The sequence below is a fragment of the Myotis yumanensis genome, unplaced genomic scaffold, assembly GCF_028538775.1.
Source record: "Myotis yumanensis isolate MYYU_CA2020_CCGP unplaced genomic scaffold, mMyoYum1.0.hap1 SCAF_2, whole genome shotgun sequence".
NCBI lineage: Eukaryota > Metazoa > Chordata > Mammalia > Chiroptera > Vespertilionidae > Myotis > Myotis yumanensis.
Window position 1 is genome coordinate 174,923,938 of NW_027223753.1, and position 22,579 is coordinate 174,946,516.

At 50.0% G+C, this 22,579-nt stretch overlaps 1 protein-coding gene and 2 non-coding genes across 9 annotated transcripts; all 3 read right to left on the reverse strand.

The window, feature by feature from the left end:
- Window positions 1-366: 366 nt before the first annotated feature.
- EIF4G1 (eukaryotic translation initiation factor 4 gamma 1) lies at window positions 367-20,916 on the reverse strand. 7 transcript variants are annotated; one of them, XM_070406675.1, is made up of 34 exons: window positions 20,810-20,916; window positions 19,934-19,990; window positions 19,620-19,712; window positions 19,238-19,324; window positions 18,723-18,743; window positions 17,998-18,174; window positions 17,641-17,707; window positions 16,473-16,585; window positions 15,576-15,668; window positions 15,311-15,377; window positions 14,153-14,989; window positions 13,815-13,909; window positions 13,540-13,726; window positions 13,319-13,452; window positions 13,033-13,191; window positions 12,684-12,872; window positions 12,311-12,508; window positions 11,958-12,104; window positions 11,518-11,754; window positions 11,245-11,349; window positions 10,963-11,122; window positions 10,662-10,765; window positions 9,957-10,059; window positions 9,589-9,691; window positions 9,127-9,359; window positions 8,871-8,989; window positions 8,574-8,746; window positions 8,134-8,259; window positions 7,908-7,989; window positions 4,841-4,939; window positions 4,610-4,744; window positions 4,416-4,497; window positions 4,135-4,275; window positions 367-987 (listed from the first exon to the last, which is right to left on the reverse strand). In XM_070406675.1, exons 3-34 carry the CDS (start codon window positions 19,677-19,679, stop codon window positions 806-808), a joined length of 4,815 nt encoding a protein of 1,604 aa, XP_070262776.1. In that variant the 5' UTR covers window positions 19,680-19,712; window positions 19,934-19,990; window positions 20,810-20,916; the 3' UTR covers window positions 367-805. The 7 variants fall into 7 exon arrangements, with proteins under 7 accessions (XP_070262776.1, XP_070262775.1, XP_070262773.1 ...); XM_070406674.1 differs by having other exon boundaries at window positions 17,641-17,710; XM_070406672.1 differs by having other exon boundaries at window positions 12,684-12,869; window positions 17,641-17,740.
- Window positions 10,839-10,914, reverse strand: LOC139004756 (small nucleolar RNA SNORD66). Its single transcript, XR_011470574.1, has one exon. It is a non-coding gene; the product is annotated as a small nucleolar RNA SNORD66 (small nucleolar RNA).
- On the reverse strand, window positions 11,385-11,465 carry LOC139004757 (small nucleolar RNA SNORD66). The gene has a single exon (XR_011470575.1). It is a non-coding gene; the product is annotated as a small nucleolar RNA SNORD66 (small nucleolar RNA).
- Window positions 20,917-22,579: the final 1,663 nt, after the last annotated feature.

Consider the following 22,579-nt stretch of genomic DNA (forward strand, 5'->3'; position numbering starts at 1 on the left):
TGAGCCCTTGAAAACAGAAAGGACTCGCCGGTTATAACCAGCCTGAAACTCAGGACCACCTCCACGCAAGAAGGGTTTGGATCACATCCCACTAGGAAAGTGAAACCAGCCAAGTGTATTCTACTAAATACCCCACAGCTATTGTCTCCCTCTCCCCTCCTAACCAACAGGGCACCCAACCACATCCACTTCAAGGGCCACCCTCCAAGAAAGTGACTCCCAGCTTCCACAATCATGGACAGGGGAAGAGGTAAGAGGGGTGCCAAGTTCTAGGAAGCTGCTGTAGTGCCAGCTCTGGAAAGGAGGCTGCCCGCCGATCCATACCCCTTCTCCGAGGGAGAAGGCCATAAAGCAGAGGCAGTGAGCTTAATTGAATTCATGTTTAATAATTACAGGCACCGTGCCCCCCCTTCCCCCTGCCCAGGCAGCAGCAGGGGTGGTGCAGGGGCTGGGGCATATGCCCCCAGCAGCGAGGACGGCAGTCCCAAGAGTGATTTTCAGAAAATAAAAAAAGGACCCCAGGGGCAAGCAGTGGTGCCCCCCCAAGACACACCAAATTTCAAGACTTTATATATAATATATCTCTGTGTCCCAGGGGGAGGAGAGGGACACCTGGCAGCATCCTGGAGGGGGGCCCCAGGCAGCCCCACGCCATCCTGCCTCTTCAGCCACTTTATTAGCTCAGACACATCGCACTACAGGAACCCACTGCCACCGTCGCTGCTGCTGACCCCCCTGCAGTCCGGGCGGCTGGCTGGGCCATCCGAGTGTCCATGGGGTTCCAAGTCCCCGACCCCACCAGCCCTCAGTTGTGGTCGGAGTCGTCCTCCCCCTCACGAAGCCACTTGAAGAAGCCTGTGACAGATTTAAGGGCCACGCCCTTGCCCTGCTGCTCAGCGGGGTCCTTGCTACTCTCCCAGCTGTAGAAGGCGTCTTCCTTCAGCACATCCTCATCGTACAACGCATCAAAGAACATCCCAAGCAGGTCTGCAAGGTAGGACAGGTGTAAGAGGTGTGCTGCCCACAGCCACCCCATCCCACCCACAGGAATCCCTCCCAAGCTTCACTGTTAAAACATGGCCCCTGACCCACTGTCCAGACATCTATCTTTGACCATCTCAGAGTGACTAGGTCTTTGACGGGACACTAACCTCATGATCTAAAGAGACTGGTGCACAGGAATGAGTCACTTAGCCAAACCTTACAAACCTGCCTAGCTTCACTCACCTCGGCAGCTTCAAATTTCTTCACTTTAATAATATAATTAACGGGGGAAACTATGTAAAATTGGTACTCCTGAATTTGGAATCACAATCCCAGATGTATCACTCACAATTCAAGGGTATAACCTAAACATCTACTGGTCCCCATTACAGATCCTGACAAACCTGATTCCTTTCCACCTTCTGAACATAACACACCCTCTCTGGCCTTGACATTTTTCTATGTGCTACATCTTTTGCCAGGAACATCCTTTCTCTTGTCACCTTCCTAGTGAATTCCTTTAGGCTCAACTCAAGCACCCCCTGCGCTCTGACCCTCTCTCTCCCTCACCCCTAGCCTTCCTAAGCACTAGTCCTACAACCCTGAACACAACCTACTTCCTTCCCCACACTGCACTACCGGCATTTCCAGAGCAAACTTTATATTCCTAAAAGTAGTAAATATATTTCTTCCGGAAAAAGAAATTAAGCCCTGGCCGGTTTGGCTCAGTGGATAGTGTTGGCCTGCAGACTGAAGGGTCCCGGGTTCAATTCCAGTCAAGGGCACATGCCTGAGTTGCAGGCTCGATCCCCAGTAGGGGGCATGCAGGAGGCAGCCGATCAATGATTCTCTCTTATCATCGATGATTCTCTATCTCCCCCCCTCTCCCTTCCTCTCTGAAATCAATAAAAACATATATATACATAAATATAAAAGAAATTAATATAGCCCTGACAAGGTAGCTCAGTTGGTTAATGGCGGCCTGATACACCAAGCTTGAGGGTTCGATCCCCAGTCAGAGCACATAAAAGAATCAATGAATCCATAAATAAGCAGAACAAATTGATGTTTTCCTCTCTCTCTCTCTCTCTCTCTAAAGAATTTTTTTTTTTTTTTTTTAAAGAGAGAGCAATGAATAAACCATAGAATGTAGAGCCCAGTTCATTTGTGAAACTCTGACTGAGCTGCCTAAGCAGCTGCAATCCAAGATGCTCTTAGGGGCATGCACACCCTCAAATCCACAACTGCTTGCCTGTGGGCAGCCTCCCCTCCCCATCCAGCAGCAATGGCAGCAGTACATCATTTGTCCCAATCCTGTGCTCTAAATCCTTTGCACACCCACCCTGGGGACCCTATACACATAATCTGCCCTGTATTTTCAAGCCTAAGTTTCTCTGATCTCAACACAAAAGGCCTCCTTTACAACCACTATGTCATAACCAAACAAAATATTTTCGTATTTTGACAGAGATTGAATTCAAAGATTTTTGTTTACATTTGCTGTTTTCTTTTCTTAGTCAAATACTACTCAGTCCTTTTCAATTAAGATCCTGCACTCTACTCCACCAAATAATGATTCTGCCAGGATGACCTCCATGTTTTTATGCTGCAGAAGCCCTTAATTTTCAGGTTACCTCATGGAGTTCTTAAGCAGCATCTAGCATTACTGACCACTTCCCTCTCCTAAAATTATTGTCCTTCATTCATAGGGTCCTGTCCTGCTTGATCCCTATCTGTTGATCCTTCACCTGAAGGTACTATCTCAGGCCCTCATCACTCTCCCTCAGGCAATCCCGTATCTTTTTCTTATTTTTCTACTTGTGACTTGCATGTGTTGTTGCCCTGTGCTAAAAACTCACAGGTAGACCTCTATCCCTGATCTCTTCCTCTCCAAATGAATTCAGATATCCAGCTATCTACCAACATCTCTGATCACCCCCACCCACAGACCACAAACTCAACTTGATCCAGTGTTTCCTACCACTCAATGGATGGTACCACACTATCACCTCACCTACTAAACCCTAAAAACCTTCCTGGGAGGGATGACTCTCATCGCCCTCTCCCAGGTCAGTGTATGTCTTGAATCTGCCCACACCTCTCCCATCTCCAAAGCCAGACTGAGCCACTACCGACACATCCTAGATTACCTGATCCTACTGCATTCACTCACCCCTATTCCAAACCATACTCTTCCCCTAATAGCCAGATCTAAACACTGAATTAGAATTAATTTTGCTTAAGTCCCACAAAGGCCTCTTCTTGTCCTTAGGCTAAAGCCCAAAACTCAACCCCTGGCTTACATAGCCCTGCATGATCCAGCCCATGTCCATCTCTCGACCCCATTTTACCTCACATGACTGGTTTCTGTGCTCTCCCACAATGGTCTTCCTTCAAGTTCTTTTACCTCTGTCCAGTTCTTCCTACTTCATGGCCTTCTACACAGTTCCTTTTTCCAAGTCTCCCCCTCCTACTTGTTATTTAGCTCCCATTTGTCAATTCCCACTCATTATCCCTTAAACCAGTGGTTCTCAACCTTGGCTGCACATTAGAATCACCTGGGAATCTTTTTAAAATCCTGATTTCTGGGCCTCATCTGCCTTAGACCAAGCATGTCAAAATCTCGGCCAGCTGAACCAAGATTTTGACATGCTTGCCTTAGACTAAGTGTACTAAGGATCCATCTTCCAACACTACTCACTCCAGGTCAGCATGGGAACTGTGCTTGATTTATTACTAACATCCCAGGGCCCCAGCACCTACCTATTTGCAGAATGCATAACCTCAGGAATGTTAACCTGACCCTTAGTCTCCCAAAATGGAAGCGGACAACACCATCTATTCTAAAGAATAGTTGTGAGATTAATGAGGCAAGAAAAGCATCTCAGCCCTGTGCCTGGCAGAGGGAAAAAACATTTATCAGCTCTGCATTCCTGACATCTAATAGTTGACTAAGCACAAAACAGGTGGTCACACCTTCAAGGCTAAGTCTAACTCCTCCCATTTGTAGACAAGGAAACAAACACTGTAGAGGGAAGGAATCAACCATCAGAGCATTTTGCTCTCCAATGACCACCCACCTTTCCATGACTGTCCCCGCTTTCTGGTGGTTCTTCCACCCCACCCCCAACCCTCCAGCCTGGCTCTTACTGGGGGGCTGTTCTAGGGTCACTACAAGGGCCTGGAGGGCATAGAGTGCCTGCAGCTCCTTCTGCTCATCACATAGGTATTTCTGTAGCAGTTTCGCTCGTGCTTTCAGCACTGCAACATCCACTCGGAGGGTAGTCTCAACTATGGGAAGAAAGACAGGGATAAGTGGGATAATGCACCCTCATTCTGGTTCAGAACTAGGGGGCAAAGACCAAAACCTCCCTCCCTCCATTTGTCTGCTGGGCCCACCCTTGCCCCACCATCTCCCTGGCCCCTCTTACAGATAATTGCGGAATAGCAGACAGTTTTCATGAGGGCTCGAACTAATGTGTTGGATGCTACCTGCTCCTCAGTCAGGTTGGCCTATGCAGGAAAAAGAAAAACATATGACCCATAAATTCTGAATTTTGCCCCCATCATCACACCAGAACAACTTCTCCTTTATCCTGCTCTCCTGATATCAAGAGAAACGTACCTCTATCCAGTCAAACACCTGCTGGTTACTACTGTCCTCCTTGAGCAGCTTCTCCAGCTGCCTGCTCAGCTCCTCAGAGGAGAGCAACCTCTGGCCAGGGGCTTCTGACTCCTCTCCCAGGGTATACTCCACCTTCTGCAAGCAAAAGAGCCCATAGGCAAGAGGTAAGTGTACCACGTCAGTGAGATGATGGAAGACTGGCCAGCCCCAAATGGAGCTCCAGCCACAAACCTGTTCAGCAACAAACGCAGCAACATCCTGGCCTTCTGGTAGGAATTCTTTCCAGCTGAGTCCAGCTTCTCGCCATAGTGCCCCCACCTTTTTGGGACCCTGAAAAACACAAGACCAACTCAACATCCCTTTCTCTCTCCAAGAATTTAACAATACCACAAATGGCATATATCAAATATTTACTGAAAGGCCACTAGGTGCCAGCTAGAGGCTCAGGATGTTATAGACCAGTAGTTCCCAATGTGAGGCAAATGCCCCACGGGTGTGTGCGCGTGCGCGCGCGCAATTCAAGAATGAGTTATTAACAGTGAATTTTTTGCATTTCTTATGGTTCTAGGAGCCTCATATAAAGTATATTGTGACATATTTATGCATTTCAGTCTTCTATTATGTTTTGAAACTTCATTTGCTATTTTTTCGTATCACTTCATATTATTTTTTAAAAACAATTTCTTAGTGATTTCTTCCTGAGTACTTCAACCGTCCTTTTGTTTTTTTATTTTTCTCTTTCATGGATGCCGTGTTCTTTAGAAGTTTGATTAGACAAAGTTAATGGCCTTTTAGGCTTCCTCCACATGAATAGGAGTTTACTTTTTAAATAAGAAGAATTATATGTTGAGGTTGGGGGGAGGGTACATCAGGATTTGAGAGATGCTTAGGGGGGCATGACCATAAAAAAGGTTGGGAACCACTGCTATAGAGGTACAAAATAGGCACAGGACCTCCAAGTTTACAGTCTAGTACAGTCGTGGGCAAACTACGGCCCGCGGGCCGGATCCGGCCCACTTGAAATGAATAAAACTAAAAAAAAAAAAAAGACTGTACCCTTTTATGTAATGATGTTTACTTTGAATTTATATTAGTTCACACAAACACTCCATCCATGCTTTTGTTCCGGCCCTCCGGTCCAGTTTAAGAACCCATTGTGGCCCTCGAGTCAAAAAGTTTGCCCACCCCTGGTCTAGTACCAGGCATAGACATCAGTTGTAGACACAAGGAACTCATCCACTATTGAGACTGCAGGTTTGGGGGTGAATGGCCTAAGAGCCTCCAGGAAAGATGTCAATTGCCTTTCACAGGATTATCAAAGAATTACTGGATCACAAAAGGTAAACAACCAAATCCAAATAAATATCTCATCCTATTCCACACTCCTACATTTTTTTTTCTAAAAGTTTCATTTTTCATTACTCCAAGTAACAAATGCTGATGGGAAAGGACAACAAGTACATTTATTGGTTCCCAAGTCCAGAAAATTTTAGAAGCATATACACCCACCCACCCCCAACGCAAATCAGAATCCTCACACAAACAGCAAGTCTGAGAGCCAATATCCTGTAAAAGGCAAGAGATTCTGAAAACGATCGCTTTCATAAGCACAGGTATTCAAAATGATGTCATCAACCCTTAACAGGATTATTATAGTTCATGGATTTTAACACCACTGAAATGGAGTTGTCTCAGTTATTATATTACAATTTCTTATGGTTATTTTTTTTTTTTTAAAGAACTTTATTGATTTCAGAGAGGAAGAGAGAGGGAGAGATAGAAAAATCGATGATGAAAATCATTGGTCGGCTGCCTCCTGCACTGGGGGATCCAGCCCACAACCCAAAAATGTGCCCTTGGCCGGAATCAAACCTAGGACTCGTCAGTCCACAGGCTCTATCCACTGAGCCAAACCAGCTAGGGAAGTATATTACATTTTAAAAATATGACCATGTCTTTTCTTTTCCTTAGCAGAGTATAAATACATCCTATAATCTATGGGCACCTTAGATTCAATGAAAATACAGTAGTTCAACATGGTTTTTCTTTTTTTAAACATAAATTATCCTGGTACATAATTATGTATGCTGAAAGAACAATTCCTTTCCATTCTAAGTCTCATTCCTCCAGGTTCCAGGTAGCTAAACTCTTCTGAAACTGCACTTTCCAACTTTCCACCACCACTAAACCCCACACCCAGCTTGCCTTTCCTATCTTCCCACCTTTCTACCTGCTAGTCAACAATTAACTTTCACACTATGCAGCTTCAGCACCTTTCCAGGAAAGCATACCATCATGAACATTATCAGACACTCCTTTGCAACTTCACAGTGCTTAAAACACTCAATTTCAACCACTTTATTTCATGCTTTACTTCACACTGTTGTTTTTGTTAAGTCATTTTTCCTCTTTCAACTTGTCTTATTCACTGCTGTATTATCAATGCCTACTATGTAGTAAATGTTTTTGTTTCTTTAAACACTAGTTAAAAAAAATGAATGAAGGGGGGGGAGGGCAACGGGGAGGAAAAAGGACCTATGTAATACTTTCAACAATATTTAAAAAATAATAAATGAATAAATAAAAGAATGAATGAAACAATCAAACAAGGATCTAGGGCAGTGGTTCTCAACCTTCTGGCCCTTTAAAACAGTTCCTGCCCTAACCGGTTTGGCTCAGTGGATAGAGCATCGGCCTGCGGACTGAAAGGTCCCAGGTTCGATTCCAGTCAAGGGCATGTACCTTGGTTGCGGGCAACATCCCCAGTAGGGGGTGTGCAGGAGGCAGCTGATTGATGTCTCTCTCTCTCTCATCTATGTTTCTCTCTATCCCTCTCCCTTCCTCTCTGTAAAAAAATCAATAAAATATATTTTAAAAAATAATAAAAATAAAACAGTTCCTCATACTGTGACCCCCAACCATAAAATTATTTTCGTTGCTACTTCATAACTGTAATTTTGCTGTTATGAATCGTAATGTAAATATCTGATATGTAGGATGGTCTTAGGTGACCCCTGTGAAAGGGTCGTTCGACCGCCAAAGGGGTCGCGACCCACAGGTTGAGAACCGCTGGTCTAGGGTCTTAAGATTCCCATTCTCCAGCCTTGACCAGAACTCTAAGAGGAACTGGTCTGAGGGAGTACCAGCCTCTCTCAGATACTAACACAGCATTACCATCCATCCCCATTAACCCTATCCCACCAAAGGACCAGGAGAGGCTTCAGTGTCACCCCAAATAGCCCAAAAAGTACAGTGGGAAAAATCCTGAACACATCATCCCTGAAAGGCTCTCACTCACCATGCTTTTGCAGAGGAGCCCCAGGATCTCCAGCAACAGAGAAGCAGCTTTGCCCAGGGGCCTTAGAGGTTTTGTAATCTCCCTATAAGAAAATTCAGTTGTTTTTGTTAAGCCCTCAACATACTACCCCAACCCTCCCTAAACATGGGCATCTTAGCCAACCACCCCTCCGTCCTCACCCCCCCTCCCTTTCTACCTCTCCCGAATTCCAGCTAAGGGAGCTCACCTGAACAGCTCCCCCATGGGTACTCCACCATCCTGCAGAATTGGCGTTACCAGTTCTGCTAGGTAGAGCCACACGTGGGGGATGTCAATTTCCATGTCTTCAGCCAATTCTAGGATTTCAAACAGCCTGCAAAGGGAATTCAAAATTAGGGCATTCTAGGAAAGAGGAGCCAGGTGCCTACCCTCCTTTTGGGGTAATAAGGCATGACTAAAGAATTGAACATGGAGCACATCAGGAATATTTCCTAAACATGGGGCAATTATCTCAAGCTAAGGACACCTTCTTGTTCTTAGATGGCTCAACCCCCTACCCCCTGACTAAAATGATGTTGACCAGGATGGTTGAGGAACCTACATTCTTCCCCAAGGTTCCACAGGTCCTACAAAGGAAGGGAATTTGTGGTTTTGTAAAAGTGGGAGGGTCACAGAAGTTGGTCATACCCTTGATAGTACTGAGCAGTGGAGAGGTGCCCAGCACAGAGCAGCTGGTGCAGCAGCTGTCCCATATGTTCACGTGCAATGGCACTGCGCTCCAGTGTGGACTCAATGCCATGCCGCACAAAGATGAAAAGCAGGGAGGGTGAGGCCAGCTCCTGCACACACTGCACTGCCTCCTGCAGGGGGCACAGGGTACAGAAGAAAGAGAGCAGTCAGAATCTGGTCTAGACTCTACAATGTATACCAGGCAGCACAGTCTCTGCCCACTCTACCATCACTCAGACCCCTTCCACTACCAACCTTCATGTCATTGAGATGGAGGTATTCCTCAATGATGGCCTTGGATTTCTTCTCCAGCTCCTCTTCTGATAGTGCAGCCTTAGGGGGACTCACAGGAGGCAAGGTGGCGTCTCGCTTCCCTGAGGGGTACAAAACAGATCAGAGACTCTTCAGTTCCAGTCTTTCCAGCAAACTGCAGCTCTGAAGACTGTCTAGGGACTAGACAGTCCCTAACCAGCCCACACCATTCCCTTCCCTTCCTCTCTCAACCCCTTACCAGCATCCCGTCCACGGTCCCGTTCCTCTGAGAGGCTAGCTGCCTTGCGCAGCCCATCAGGCTGGGAAGGCCGCTCTCTACTCCGTTCCTCCACTTCCTTGCTGAAGCTCCGCTTGGTGCCAGGTGTCCGAGAGCGATCTAGCCGGTCCCCACGATCACCTCCCCGCTCACTCCGCTCTAAGCGGTCTCCCCGGTCCCCAGCTTTCTCACCTCGTTCCCGGCTCAAGCTACTCCTGGAAGAAAGACAAGCACATGGTGTCTCACCTGTACTGCCCAGGAGTTCGCTCCTTTACCCAACATGCTGAGCAACCATCAGGCCTTGTTCCTGGCATCAGAAATATGTCCCATGCTCAGCCATGGCCTCTCAGCATTACAGTTGTGTGAGGATTCCTATGGCAACAACCCAAACCCAATCATGGTATCCTCCATGGGCGTGAAAAACAGAGACCTAGGAAGCCTCACCTCTGGGCCACACGTCTGTTTTCTGTGCTTTCAGTAGGTGCTGCCTGTTGAAGGGCTGAGAAGCGATTCAAGGTACTAGTAGCTGATCGAGCAGCTTCTGATGCTGGGGAGGCAGTAAATGAAGATTAAGATATATTTTCTTACATTCTATCACCTACTTGCCAGTTTAGGACTCTTGGTCCTAGCCTCAACACTAAAGCATTTCAGTCCCTAGTCCCACCAAGTAGTCCACGGCTCCTGCATTACCTAACCACACTGTACTGAAAGCTCCACAGACAGGCAAGGAGACAAGCCTCCCATGCAGACAATGCTCTACCCTCAAGAGAGCTCATTACTAATCACCCGGCTCTTTACATTGGCCTCCCTACCTGCGTCAGAGGGCTTGGCTCCTGAGCCTCCACTGCTGCCCTTGCCCCAGCTCAATCGCCCTCCAGGTGCAAAGAGCTGGTTGTTAGAATCGATGGAGCCAGGCTGAGGAAGGAAAGGGGGTGAAGAGTCATAGGTCTGACCTGGCCAAAGCCCCCAACCACACAGCCATCAACAGCCCAGACCAGGGGCCAGGCAAGCTTTTCCTGTAAAGGGCCAAATAGTAAATATTTCAGGCTTTGCAGCCACACAGTCTCTATTCTAACTACTCAACACTGCCGCTGTCACACAAGAGCAGTCGCAGAGAATAAAGGGAATGAACATGGTTGAGTTCCAATAAAACTATGAACAATGAAATGTAAATTTTACATAATTTCACATCACATAACAACATTCACTTTTTTTCGACCAGTAAAAACCATTTTAGCCTGGAGGATGCACAGAACAGGGAATGGACCTACCTAATTTGGTATGCATGTCAGTGTGCTGACCACAGAGTGGCCCAGACCAATGTGATCACATGTCCTAGGGTTGGCAGTCCTGTCTCTAGTCATCTAACCAGTTAGTCTAAGAGGAAAATTTCAGCTGTCACTTTCCCAACCTCAGAGAATGAGGGGACGGAGACCCAAATTGTGTTTAATGCCTGCTTTGATCCCTCATTACCCTCCTATTACAAACATCACCCCCTCCAACATACACACCCCTACCTTCGTGATCTTGGTGAGTCGTGAGGTGTCAATAGGGCGGCTGCCCTTACTGATGGGGACTGTGTTCCAGCCACCACCATCATCTACAAGTGGAAGGCCACGGCCTGGAACAAAAAGGAGAGCGTACTGAAATAGTGAGTAAACAGCCCTGTCCACTTGAGCTGACCCCAGCCTCGCTTCCTCAGATCCTCAGTTCCATCATGGGGTATCAGTGGCCCAGACACGTGGCACTAACAAGAAGTCATCAGTGGAAAGCATAACCCCTCAAATTGCCCCTCCTCAATTGTAGCCTCAAACTCACTGATAGGTGGGCCTGGAGGGCCACCCCGACGCTTGTCGCTGCCCTTGGCCATTAGCTGCTGCACTTTTATGTGCTCCCGATGCTCCTCCAACTCCGCCTCCTTATGGATCTGGTCAATGGTCTTGGGACCCTGATCCCCTCGGCGTGGCACCCAATTGCTCTGTGGGGACATGAAGCCACCCACAAGATAATTACATCAGAGAGGCCAGACAAAGCAGGCAGCAACTGGGGGCTATGGGGTCAGAGGCAGCAGATTAGTAGTGGGAAGGCCGGGACACACACCCGTCGCAGATCCAGCACGTCTTGCAGCATGAAGCGGATTCGGGATGAAGTCTTCTTTTCCTTAATTATTTTCTCCATCTGGTTGAAATATTGATCCATTCGGGGCTAGGGAGAAGCAGCAAAGAGATCAGGCCAGGAACTTCCGGCTACAGACCCTTATCTCCATCACTGAGATTCAGTGGCCCAGACATGACAGCCCAACAGGGAGTTTATCAGTGGACAGTGGGCCCCACGTACTTCAGCTTGTCCCCTTCTACATCCCAGGACCCCTACCTTGGCTTTTTCAAAGTCTAGGTCTTTGCCAATGGTAGTGAGCAGACGGCAAAGGCATTCAAGGGACTCTTCGTCGTGGTTCTTAAGTAGTTTAACTACACAGTCGTGCATTATTGCCTCTGTTAACATCTTCAGCTTGAACAACTCCCCAATAAACTTGATATTCCCTAAAGAGCGCCGCCGGGCTATATCTCGAGCCTCTTCCAGCTCTTCCTTCAGGCGTCCCCGTTCCTCTGCCTGGCAGTCATGAGACAGGGAACACATCAAAAAGATACCCAGCCACAAGGCTAAAACCCTCTCCTCCACCATCTGGATTTCTATACCCAGCAACAAGCACTCATGTCCTCAGGCAGAGAAACCCCCATACCACTATCCCCACCCCCAATTCTACAGCTAAGTAGCTTCTGAATAAGCAGTGGAATTGGTTGGTTTTCTCTCACCGTAGCAGCTTCATCCATCTCTTTTTGCTTCTTCTCAAAAACTTCATCATCATCTTTGTCTTTTTCAAACTCCTTCTGACATCGATTCAACAACAGTTTTCGAAAGTTTACAGTCACTGTTGGCTTTTCTGTAGTGGGCACTTTCAGCTGTATGTCAAAGAGATTGTCACATTCAGATTAGTCCAGGGCAAGGAAGACCCTCACAGTCTTTACCTAAAAGCCAGGAAGACCTTTAGCTCCGGCTCTGCCTCCTCTTGGCTGCCATCAACAGCACAGACTGGAGGAGAACCAAGAAGCTGGACTCAAGAAGTGGGAGGCCAGACCACATGATTTAGAAAATAGTGGAAACTAACCGCCATGAGGCAGCGGCACATGTTGGCATAGGCCACAGAAAAGTTGGGCTCTGAAATGGCCTTCTCAAAGATGAGATCAATGACCCCTTTCAGGCGTTCCTCAGTGTCGATGGCCAGCTGCGTCACTTGCTTCATCAACTGCTGGAACATCTGGGGTGTCAGCTTATTCAGAATGGCGCGCACCCTGCGGAACAGGTCCTGGTGGGAGAGGGAATAGGATCCAGTGAGGTTCTCAGATAGAGGCCACTGGGAGGGATGAAAAAGGGTATGAGAATGGAAGAGGCTAGGGATAGGATGGACAGAAGTAAAATAAGCAAAGTTGGCTCAGGAAACCCTGAAGAGAAAGAATAGAGACCAAAGAACTTGCCAGTACCTGGGTTTTGCTGCCATCAGCATCCTCTTCCCCTCGGTCCTTATCAGCTGCTGTCCGCTTGCTGCTGGGTTTCCAGGCCTTCTCTGCTTTGTTTAGTTTTATATCTTCGGTCATTAATACTGTAGCAATGATCTTGCGTGGCTCCTTTCGGGGGCCCTGCTGAGAGCGCCGGGGTCCCAGACCAGCCTGCTAAGCAAGGGATGAGGACAAGAGAAGATACAGTAGTCAGCACAACCTGACACCAGTACCACACATCTTCAGGGCAAACTTCTCATTCCCCAGTGAGATACAGAAAGCCACGCATCCCCACTCCCCTTGCCCAACTGCCCATCTAGCTAGCCCCACTCACCGGCCCTCGGGGCAGCTCCCCACCTGGCCCACCCCTTGGGGGCCCACGGCTGCTGAGGGTTGGTCGGCCAAGGTTGGCAAAGGATGGAGTAAAGTCTGGGCCACAATTTATGCCTTGAAGTCTAGCAGGATCCAGTGGCCGCAGTGGTGTTTTATTGGCCTGTAAAAAGAACAGAGAAGGTATCAGAAATAGGCTGGGGCCACTGACTGCTCTTTCAGGACCTCGGGCTCCTCCCCATCCATCCAGCCAGTCAGCACAAACTTAGCTTCCCCTCAAGCCCACCAACCTTGTCCAATACCACATCACTGATATGAGGCAGTCCCTCCGGCTTCTGCATACTGGCAAAGATGAACTGAAAGCCAAGCAGGAACTCACGGTCATAACGCTTTTTCTCCTCAAGGTTTAGAGGCTTCCACTGATCTGTAAGGAAGATACATGAACCAACCATACTGTCTCCTGGGGTCCTGATAAGAGTACTCAGCCCTCTCAACCCTTCCTTCAGCATACCTGACTTATATTCATACTTCTGTTCCCCAGGTTGGATATTCTCAGCATTGTGGATTTTGTCTTCCTTTGAGTCCCAAGTCTCATCTGGTTCCTCAGGTCGTGTGGGCACACTGCTGCTCTCAGGCTCTGGACAGGGGTTGTTGCCTACAGAAGGCTGATTTTCCACCTCCGGTACTCCTGGGTTTGCCTGGAACCATGGGGACATTCCGTTTGGTTGCAGTTCAGCCACTGTTCCATACCCAAACTCTGCCCTCTGCTACTATCTGCTTCCTTACCTCCTTGAAGGCATCCAGAAGGTCTCCTACAGCTTCCTTCTTATTGAGCTCCTTAATTTTCCGTCTCCTCTTTGGCACAGATACTGCCACTATATCTGGGGGGGGGAGGGAAGGAATGGGAATAACTTAAGAAGTGTCCCTAACCCCTAGAGGGAAAAAGCAGTCACTGTGTAACATTTCCTCTTTCCATCACACCCTCTTAAAATTCCTTAATCTAGTTTTTAGTTTCCATCACAGAGCTTCTGACCCAGACGTAATAGCACAAATGGGAGATCAATAAATAGAAAGAACCACACCCTCCAGGCCTGACCCACCTCCACCATCCAGCCACATCTTACCTTGGGTGGCTGCTGCTGCCTCCAAATTCTGGGACAGGTGGGCTAGAACAGGGGTACTTTCTGGGGGAAGCAGTTCCTCTCCTCCCTTCTCACTCTCAGCTTCTCCAGGTTCTTCTTCCTCCTCCTCCTCCTCCTCCTCCTCCTCCATTTCCTCCTCTGGAGCAGGGGAAGTCACGGGAGGAGCCATAGCTGGAGTGGCAGAGAGGATGGTGCGGGGAACCACTGGTGCTGGAACCTCCTCGGCCTGCTCCTTTGGCTCACTGACTGGGCTCAAGTCCGCAGCTGGTGGTGAGGGGGCTCCATTGAGCAGTTCCTCAGGTTGGGCAGTTGGAGCAATAGGCATGGGGGATTCAGAGGGACAAGCGGGAGGAAGGAGAGGGGAAAGTTCTGGGTTTGAGGACTCTAGCTCTGGTTCTAGATCCTCAGATGGGACCGTGCCATTAGGCTCAGGAAGAGTTTCCACCTTGGGAGATGCCAGGGGGATGGAAACCTGGAGAGGACTGGAAGAGAACTCAGATTCCGGAATTGGTTTGCTAAGTGTCACTTCTACTTCCAGTATGGGTTCAGCAAGGGGAGTGGGTTCTGGAGAGAGACAATATGGCTCCCCGGTTTCACGGGGCATGGGGGATGATTCTTCTACAGACATTTGTATTATCCCCGTTGTCATAGTGTCCCCAGGAATAGAGAGGACTGCAAGATTAGGCTCAGATCCTGGTTCCAAGATTGGGGGTGGTGATGGGGTCGGAGAAGGTGAAGAAGGCTGCGATTCTGAAGGGCTATGCTCTGTGCCAGGCAGCCCCGACCGGCCCCCAATGATTGCTCCCTGTGACCGGTCATCTGCACCACAGGAAGAAGAATGAGTAATTAAAGGCAAGTCTTTCTCTGTTGTTCCTCCACCTCCACCTCCCAGCCAAGGCATTCCCAACCTAATACTCCCTTCCCCCAGTCATCTCCCACCTAAGCCTTTTCTGTTTTCACCCAAAACCCAACCCACACTCAAAATCCACTACCTGAAACTTAAGTCATTCTTCTCTGGCACCTGGTTCAAGCCACCACCCCAACTCCTTGTCATTTTATTTTATTTTCTACACCTCCTTGGCATTTTAAACTGTCGCACTCCTTTTCCCCGTAAAAGCTCTGCTCCACATGCTTACACACCTGGCCGGACAACAACAGCAACCTGGGGAGTCTCCCCATTAGCTTGAGGCTCCAGGCCGACTCCCGTCTGCAGGACACAAAATGTTACCAACTTTGCCCTAAAGAGTCCCACAACCCTCTTTACTAGAGCCATTTCTACTTTAGCTCTGCCTAGAAATCCAGGAAGCAGGGAAATAAATCCCTTAGTTGAAGGAAAAGGCCACCGGACTTGGGAGTCCAGGGCAGAATAGCCATCCCAGCCGTGGTCTTACTTAGCAGACAATACCTGGGGAGGAGTGGGTGTGGAGGCGGTTCGGGCCCCAGACATGATTTCCTCCGTGATATCCTTCCCTCCTTGGTTTGGATCTCGAATTCGGATCTGAGGAAAAAAAGCTACAGGATCAGTGGAAGGCAGGAGGAGCCCACCTCTCCACCCTGCCCCACACCTAAGACTCCAGGCCACCCCTCCACCCTCCCACTGGGAACAGGTGGGCGGGTGCCGGAAACCCTATGAGTTCTACTGTCAACCCATCCGGCTGCTCTTGTAGTCCCTGCCCTGGTCCCCACCCCTGAGACCCTTGACCTCACAGAGCAGCCCTGTACATCACAATGCCCCTCCCTCCCTCATCCCTGCCCCAATAGTCCCCAAGGCAGTGGCTGCACACCCTGGGGCCCAGGACCCCCATCTAGGACCCATTCGGCTCACTTGTGGCTAGCCGGCCTGATCTCTGGGGGCAGGGCCCAGATCCAGTGGGTGGAGCCAGGGTGACTCAGCGGCTTCCCCAGCCCTGGCACCCTATTCTGGGCACCACGCCCAGGGCTTGAGGATTGAGCAGAGGCGGAGGCCTCAAGAGCTTCCAGGACTAGGGGGTGGGGGTGGGGCCACAGAAAACTAACCATTTCTAAAGCAAGCCATCAGAAACCTAAAACCAAACATAGATCTTATGGACCCCAGAACCCAGGTCTCTCAGGAATTTCCCCACCAGCCACTTTAGTCTTCCCATGAGCTTCTTCTAAAGTAATCTTAGCAACATACAAAAAACATGAGTACTTCACAGATCCCCATTCTTTGCCCATTACAACTGAAGATCTCCTTCCTCAACTTCCTGCTCCCTGACCCACAATGCGCCTGACCTTGATTCTCCCTTTCCAACATGTCCGAGAGCCCCTTGTTGCTACTCACCGTTTTCCGCTCCCTCTTGGGAGCAATCTGGGGTGGCTGGTTCATCAAAACCGGGGTGGGGGCCACACCAGTGGGAAACTGCTGCACACCCTGGGCTGGGTAGTAGGTGCCAGCTTGGCGGGGGAGGGGGGAGACGACACAGGGAAAGGAAGAATGGTGGCAGCGTCAGGGCACAACCATATACAAATGCCTGTTTGAGTACCTCCCAACCCCAGAACTTCTCATCACCCACAGCCGGCCCCTTGCCCTGCCCCACCTTCCTCCCCAAGGGAATTAGGTGTCTATCAAAGCTGGGGAACCAGTCTGAGCTGCGTTTACAAGAATTCCTGACACTGGCACACACACCCCTTATAGGCAGGGACTCGTTCCCCATCATACACCAGCCACCAGGATTCTGTGTGTCCTTTTTCCACCTGGTAACATGCTGTATGTACCCCACCCCAGGCACCACGTTACACATATACTCTGAGGGAGCAGCAACTACTTAACCTGAAACAGAATCAGGTCTTTGGCTGGGAATGAGAAAAAGATTTGCCAACCCTATCCACTCAACATGAGTCCAGTTCCAGTCTCCAGCCCTTTGCTCAGGAGCAAGGCAATAAAAAGTAAAATTATGAACCAGGCCCAGGATGAGGAAAAATTAATTCCTTAAAAGCAATGGTCTCCAAAGTGGAATACATTCTTTAATCTCATCCATAATCTCTACTTGTTTTTCACAAGCAACCTAAGTATTATTTGTTTAAATTATGCAAATGTATAAACAAAACAATAACATTAGAGGTACCTAATCAAAGTTTTTCCTGATAGATGATCAAAAAACTCTGGAAACCACTGCCATAAAGAACAGGCTAATCCCTCTCCAAGAATATAAATGAACAGCCACAAAAACCTCCCAAATACATGGCTCCCTGCACCCATGGAATGAGTATCACAGGAAATGTTTACTTACAAGCCCTCAAACTGGTGCCTGATCCAATATTCCTTGCGATGGGGAGGACTCCAACTCACAGAAATAGGATAAAATTCCCCATCACCCACACATATCCCTACAACCTACTAACCCTATCATTTTTAGACCAAGAGACAAGCCTAGAAAGGGTATTAGGAATTAGTGAGTTTAGATGTCCCTTGTACTCAACTCTCACCTGATTCCCCCTCCCCTGCTTACCATAGGTCCCAAACTCTGTAGGGCTTGCACCCGGATAGAAACTTGGGGCTCCAGGCTGCACAGGATACTGCTGTGTCGGAACAACATATGTGGAACGCCCCTGGTGAGGGGGAAGGGAGAGGAGGAGGGGGAGAGAAGGAGTTGAGGAAGCTGAGTATCATATCAGACTACAAAGAGAATGTAGGGCAAGATAGGACAAGCCATTAAAACAAAAAGATAGGACAAGCCAACTCTGAGCAGTGACCAGAAAGAAGTCCTACCCTACGGAGAAGAGATGGGATTGGAGGGTCAGGATTGGGGAGATGAGGGTTGGAGTACAAGATTCTGTGGCTTCCAGCCCCCAGCCTCCAGCCTCACCTGTCCAGGGATGTAGTAGGCCCCCTGGGAGGCTGAGTAGGAGATCTGGGAAGGGATCATCATTACTTGGGATCCAGCAGGGTAGACATGGGCAGCTGGGCCAGGACGGGCGGGGGCTGCACTCTGCACTCGGGAAGCTGCACTGCTCGGGGGCTGGGCCCGGCTAGGGTAGAAGTGCTGTCAAGAGGGAGGAAGGCAGCTGATATTAGGAAGGGCCACTCTGCAGTGTCTCTGGTCTGGAGAGAAGTACTAGGGCTATGGAGCATGGGGCCCAATCCTTCCAAGACCCACTTCACCAAACGATGGTTAAGTGGCCTCTTGTACCTACACATGCCCTCCACACTGAGGTATACACTTCGCACCCTGTGTATTTACTCCCTCACTGCCATGCATACTCATGTCACCTCCACCAGGCTACCCTTCTGCACAGGCTTCCTAACACCCAGATGCATTATGCCTAACTAAAGCCTTTTAGGACAACATACTCCCAGCATGCACTGCTCCACCCTGAAGTACTGAGGAACTAACATGCAAAGGTCACCCAGTTGCCAGGTATACAGTACAAGATTTAGCCCCTAACATGCATCCGTCAGTCGCAGACTGAAAACCTAGACAGCAAATAAGTTCCCACCCTGAAGCCTCTAGTCCCTAGGCCTAGGCCCGGACTAGGACAGAGGGTAAGGGTGAGACCAGGAGGAGGTCCAGAATTAGCAAAGGGGTATTACCTGCAGAGACCTGAATCCTCCCTGAGAGCACATGGGGACAGGAAAGAAGAGCATTATCCCCAAGGTGATGGGGGAGGGGGGAGGAAGTAGGACAAGAATCCTCCCACTTAGTGAGGAAGAATTTAGGGAACACAGAAAGGCAAGAAGCAGCTGGAGCAGCTGGAGTGTTTATCTTGCCGTAGTCCAAAGAGAAAGAAGGGAAGGGGAATGGAGCAATGGCAGCCTCCCAGTAAAAGGAGGAAATAGGAAAGGAGTTGGCAGCAGGGCCCAAAGTACTGCCCCCAATTCTCATGGCACCAGGACCCCTAGTAATGTCACCCCCACCAACTACATACTCCCCAAAGGGCCATAAGTAATCACCAGTGCAAAGTGCAGAGTCGCATGAAAGAACAGAGCAACTGTCAGGAAACTGGGGCAGGTACAGGCCCTCCATAGCTTCCATCCAGGCCCAAGCTGGCTTAAGCTTTCCACAGCTCCCACCCAGGCCCCCTACTCCCATCCCCACAGCCCCTCACCTGACGGGGCTGAGAAGGCGTGTTCATTTGTGTCGCTTGTGGCGTACTGAACACCACCGGTGCTGTCTGCCCCGGGGGAAACGCTGGCTGAAGGGGGAGACCAGAGTTCAGCAAGAGGGGAAACCCGGGTGGGGCAGAAACCCAAGCTGGTGAAGTAAGGGGGGCAGATCTGGGGCGAGAGCCTCAGCAGTCCACATACCCCCTCTCCATGACAGCCCCCGGGAACAGCCAGGAGCCCTGTCTCAATTTGGCAGCAGAAAACTGCACTTTGCCCTGACACAGATGGGGGTGGGAAAATCCAGAGGGTTTGGAACCTGTTCCTGACCGGCCGCCTGATCTCCCCCACCCCCACCCGAGTCTCGGCTCATTCCTTCCTAATTACCTGTGGGAGTCCAGGGGATGGGGCGGGTGGGGGGCCTGTGGGCTGTGGAGCTTTGTTCATTTCATTTGGTCCACATCAGGGTCCCCCCAACACCTGTTGGGAAAGAGTGGAGCTCGGAAAGGGGAAGGGACCCAAGCTGAAAGCAAATGGAGTGGGGGAGGGGGGAGGCAAGGGCTAGGTCCCACACGGAGCCCCCCGAGACGCAAGGGGGTGAAGGAGCAGGCAAGAGACAGCTGATGCCCCCACCAACACGTTGTCAACCCGCATCACCTCCAACCACCCCCCTGACCTGCTCCAACAGCACCCTCACTCACCCGCTCGGTTAAGAGTAAGTCCACGGTGCGGCCTACAGGTTCTGGGCATCCGAGGGCCTGGGGTTGGGAGGTGAGGGGTATCAACCTGGCTCCGCGGGGCCCAAGACCAACCAGACCGGAAATTCCAGGTCTCGCTGGCACCAGGCTCCCGGATCATAAACGGAGCTAGCAGCTTCGGCCGTGGTGTCCCCACCCCCCACCTGGGGACACCGGGTTCCGGGCCTGGCCCAGGGGCACACAGGCACGCCTGCCGCGGGTGGCCACGGGGGCACCCGCGCGGGGCCAGAGGCGAAGCCCGCCGCCGCCCAGGAGTGGAAGCCAGGAAGGGCGGGAGTCGGGCAGTAAAAGGCCAGGCGGGCGGCGGCCGAAGAGGAGCCGGTTTCAAGCGAGGGTCGGCCTGGAGGGCTGGCGGGCGGGGCCGGGGGCTCCTCCCTGCCCACCGCCGTCGCCTCCCTCCCCTGCGCCCTCCCTGCGCAGAGCCGACCAGTGCCAAAGAACAACGTGTCACTTCCCGGCGGCCGGGCCGCAAAGGGGGGAGGGGGCGGCGGGCCGGGAGCCGCGGTGCCTGCGCCGGCGGGGCCTCCTCGGGTCACACCGCGGCGGGACTTCGTGGCCGGTGAACCCGACGCCCTCCCAGGCCGCAGGGACCGCATATTCTGGCCCCGCGCTTCCCCACCCCCACCCTGCCGCCGGGCCGGGCCAGGCCGGGCACACGTGGGCCGGGGATCGGGCCCTGGCGGGCGGGGGCCTGGGCTTGAGCCGCGGAGCCAGGGCGCCGGGGCGGCGGCCCAGGGTGGCCGGTCCCGGCCCGGATGGCGGCGGATGCGGGGGGAGGGGGTGGGGGGGCCGGGTCGGGCCCGGACATGGCGGCTTTACCTTCAGTCTCCTTCAGTCCGCGCGGCCGAGCCCCACGCAGCCGCACAGACGTAGTCCACAACCATTTCCGGCTCCCCGCACAGATCCCGCTCGGCGGCCACCGCTTCTCCGCAGGCGCAGCCGGCGCCCTCACGTGACCGGCGCGGAGGGCGGAGCCGCGCCCGGCGCCGCCGAGCACATGGGATTTGCTCCGCCTCGTCATGTGACAGCCACGGCCCGCCCCCGTGTCCCCTCCCGAACTTTAGAACTCCAGACCGACCCTCCAACTCTGAGTCTGTGTTCGCAGTCCTTAGCTTCATTCATACTTTGAGCCAGCATTTATTGAGTGCATAGGCAAAGTGCTAGCTAGGGGTCGAGAATACTGAAATCAAAGACTCAGTCTTGCCTAAGTAAGTCATGGTACAAATAGAATATAAAATGTTCTATAAAAATACAAAAAGAAATATGAACTATACAGCCTTTGAAAATGATGTAGGTTAGATCATTGAATGTTATGCCCTGGCTGGGTATCTCAGTTGGTTAGAGCGTGGTCTGGATACACCAAGGTTGCGGGTTTGATCTGTTCAGGGCACATAGAAGAATCAACCAATGTTTTAGAAACTGTTTTTTACATTAGTAATGTATGTTCATTTAAAAACTTTAGAAAATAAAGATAAATGAATATAAAATTTTTTAAAAAACCAATAAATGATAAAATAAGGGGAACAACAAATTGATGTCTGTCTGTCTTGCTCTCTCTCCTCTCTCTCACCCCTTCCTCTCTCCAAAAAAAGTCTATCTAAATAATTTAAAATTTAAAAATATATAAACTGAGTGCTATGTTAAAAGAATTGCAACATTCTAACTATGAAATTAGTATAAGGGATATGTCTTTCACAAAGTTCAGCAACTGTCAGAGAGTAAAAATCAATCATGGGAAATTCAGAGTGATGGAAGAAGTAACCCCAAAACCACTGCCCAGCAGTCAAAAGAATTGAGACCCCAGAAGGGACCATACTAAAGCCAAATCCACATACCAGGAGTCAGGTAGGTAGCCTGGGTTTTAATCCAAATTCTCCTACTTAATACCTGGCAATATACCTACTTTATATATATAAGCCTAATATGCAAATTGTCCCCTTGGAGTTCAATCGCTCGCTATGATGTGCGCTGACCACTGGGGGGCAGCACGGAATGAAGGAAGGTCCGGGACAGCAGCCCAAAGGCCCCGATTGGCCCTGATCCCCGGCCAAGCCTAGAGACCCTACCCATGCACGAGTTTCATGTACCAGGCCTCTAGTACAGTTATAAAATGGTAAGATTTGAAACCAGGCAGTCTGGATCAAGTCTAAGCTTTTAACTGCTATGCTTTTAATCTCACAATGATAATGTGGATTGTGAGGATTAAAGGAGTTAATTCATGTGAAAGTGCTTAAACCCAGCCTGCATGGCTCAGTTGTTGTGCATTGACTTATGAACCAGGAGGTCATGGTTTTGATTCCAGGTCGGGCGGAGTTGAGGGCTCAATCCCCAGTGTGGGGCATGCAAAGAAGCAACTGATCGGTGATTCTCTTTGATGTTTCTATCTCTCTCTCCCTCTCCCTTTCTCTCTGAAACCACTAAACATATATTTTTTAAAAAGTGCTTAAAACAGTACATAGGTTTTTGTTCACTCCCTTCTCCCTGTGTGTACACATAATCTCAGAAGAAAAAGTATCTCAGCACCAAATGATGAACTGGCCACTTAATATGTAGGACTTATGTGACCTCAATCCTCACAATTGCCTACAG

Excerpts from the sequence above, each read along its gene's own strand:
- EIF4G1 (XM_070406671.1), bottom strand. The coding sequence starts at position 19,679 with ATGAACAAAGCTCCACAGCCCACAGGCCCCCCACCCGCCCCATCCCCT. Across the intron at positions 15,669-16,472 it reads CCAAGAGGGAGCGGAAAACG|ATCCGAATTCGAGATCCAAA; the intron begins GTGAGTAGCAAC and ends TTTTTTCCTCAG. Across the intron at positions 4,276-4,415 it reads CTGCTATTCCGCAATTATCT|TTGAGACTACCCTCCGAGTG; the intron begins GTAAGAGGGGCC and ends TTCTTCCCATAG.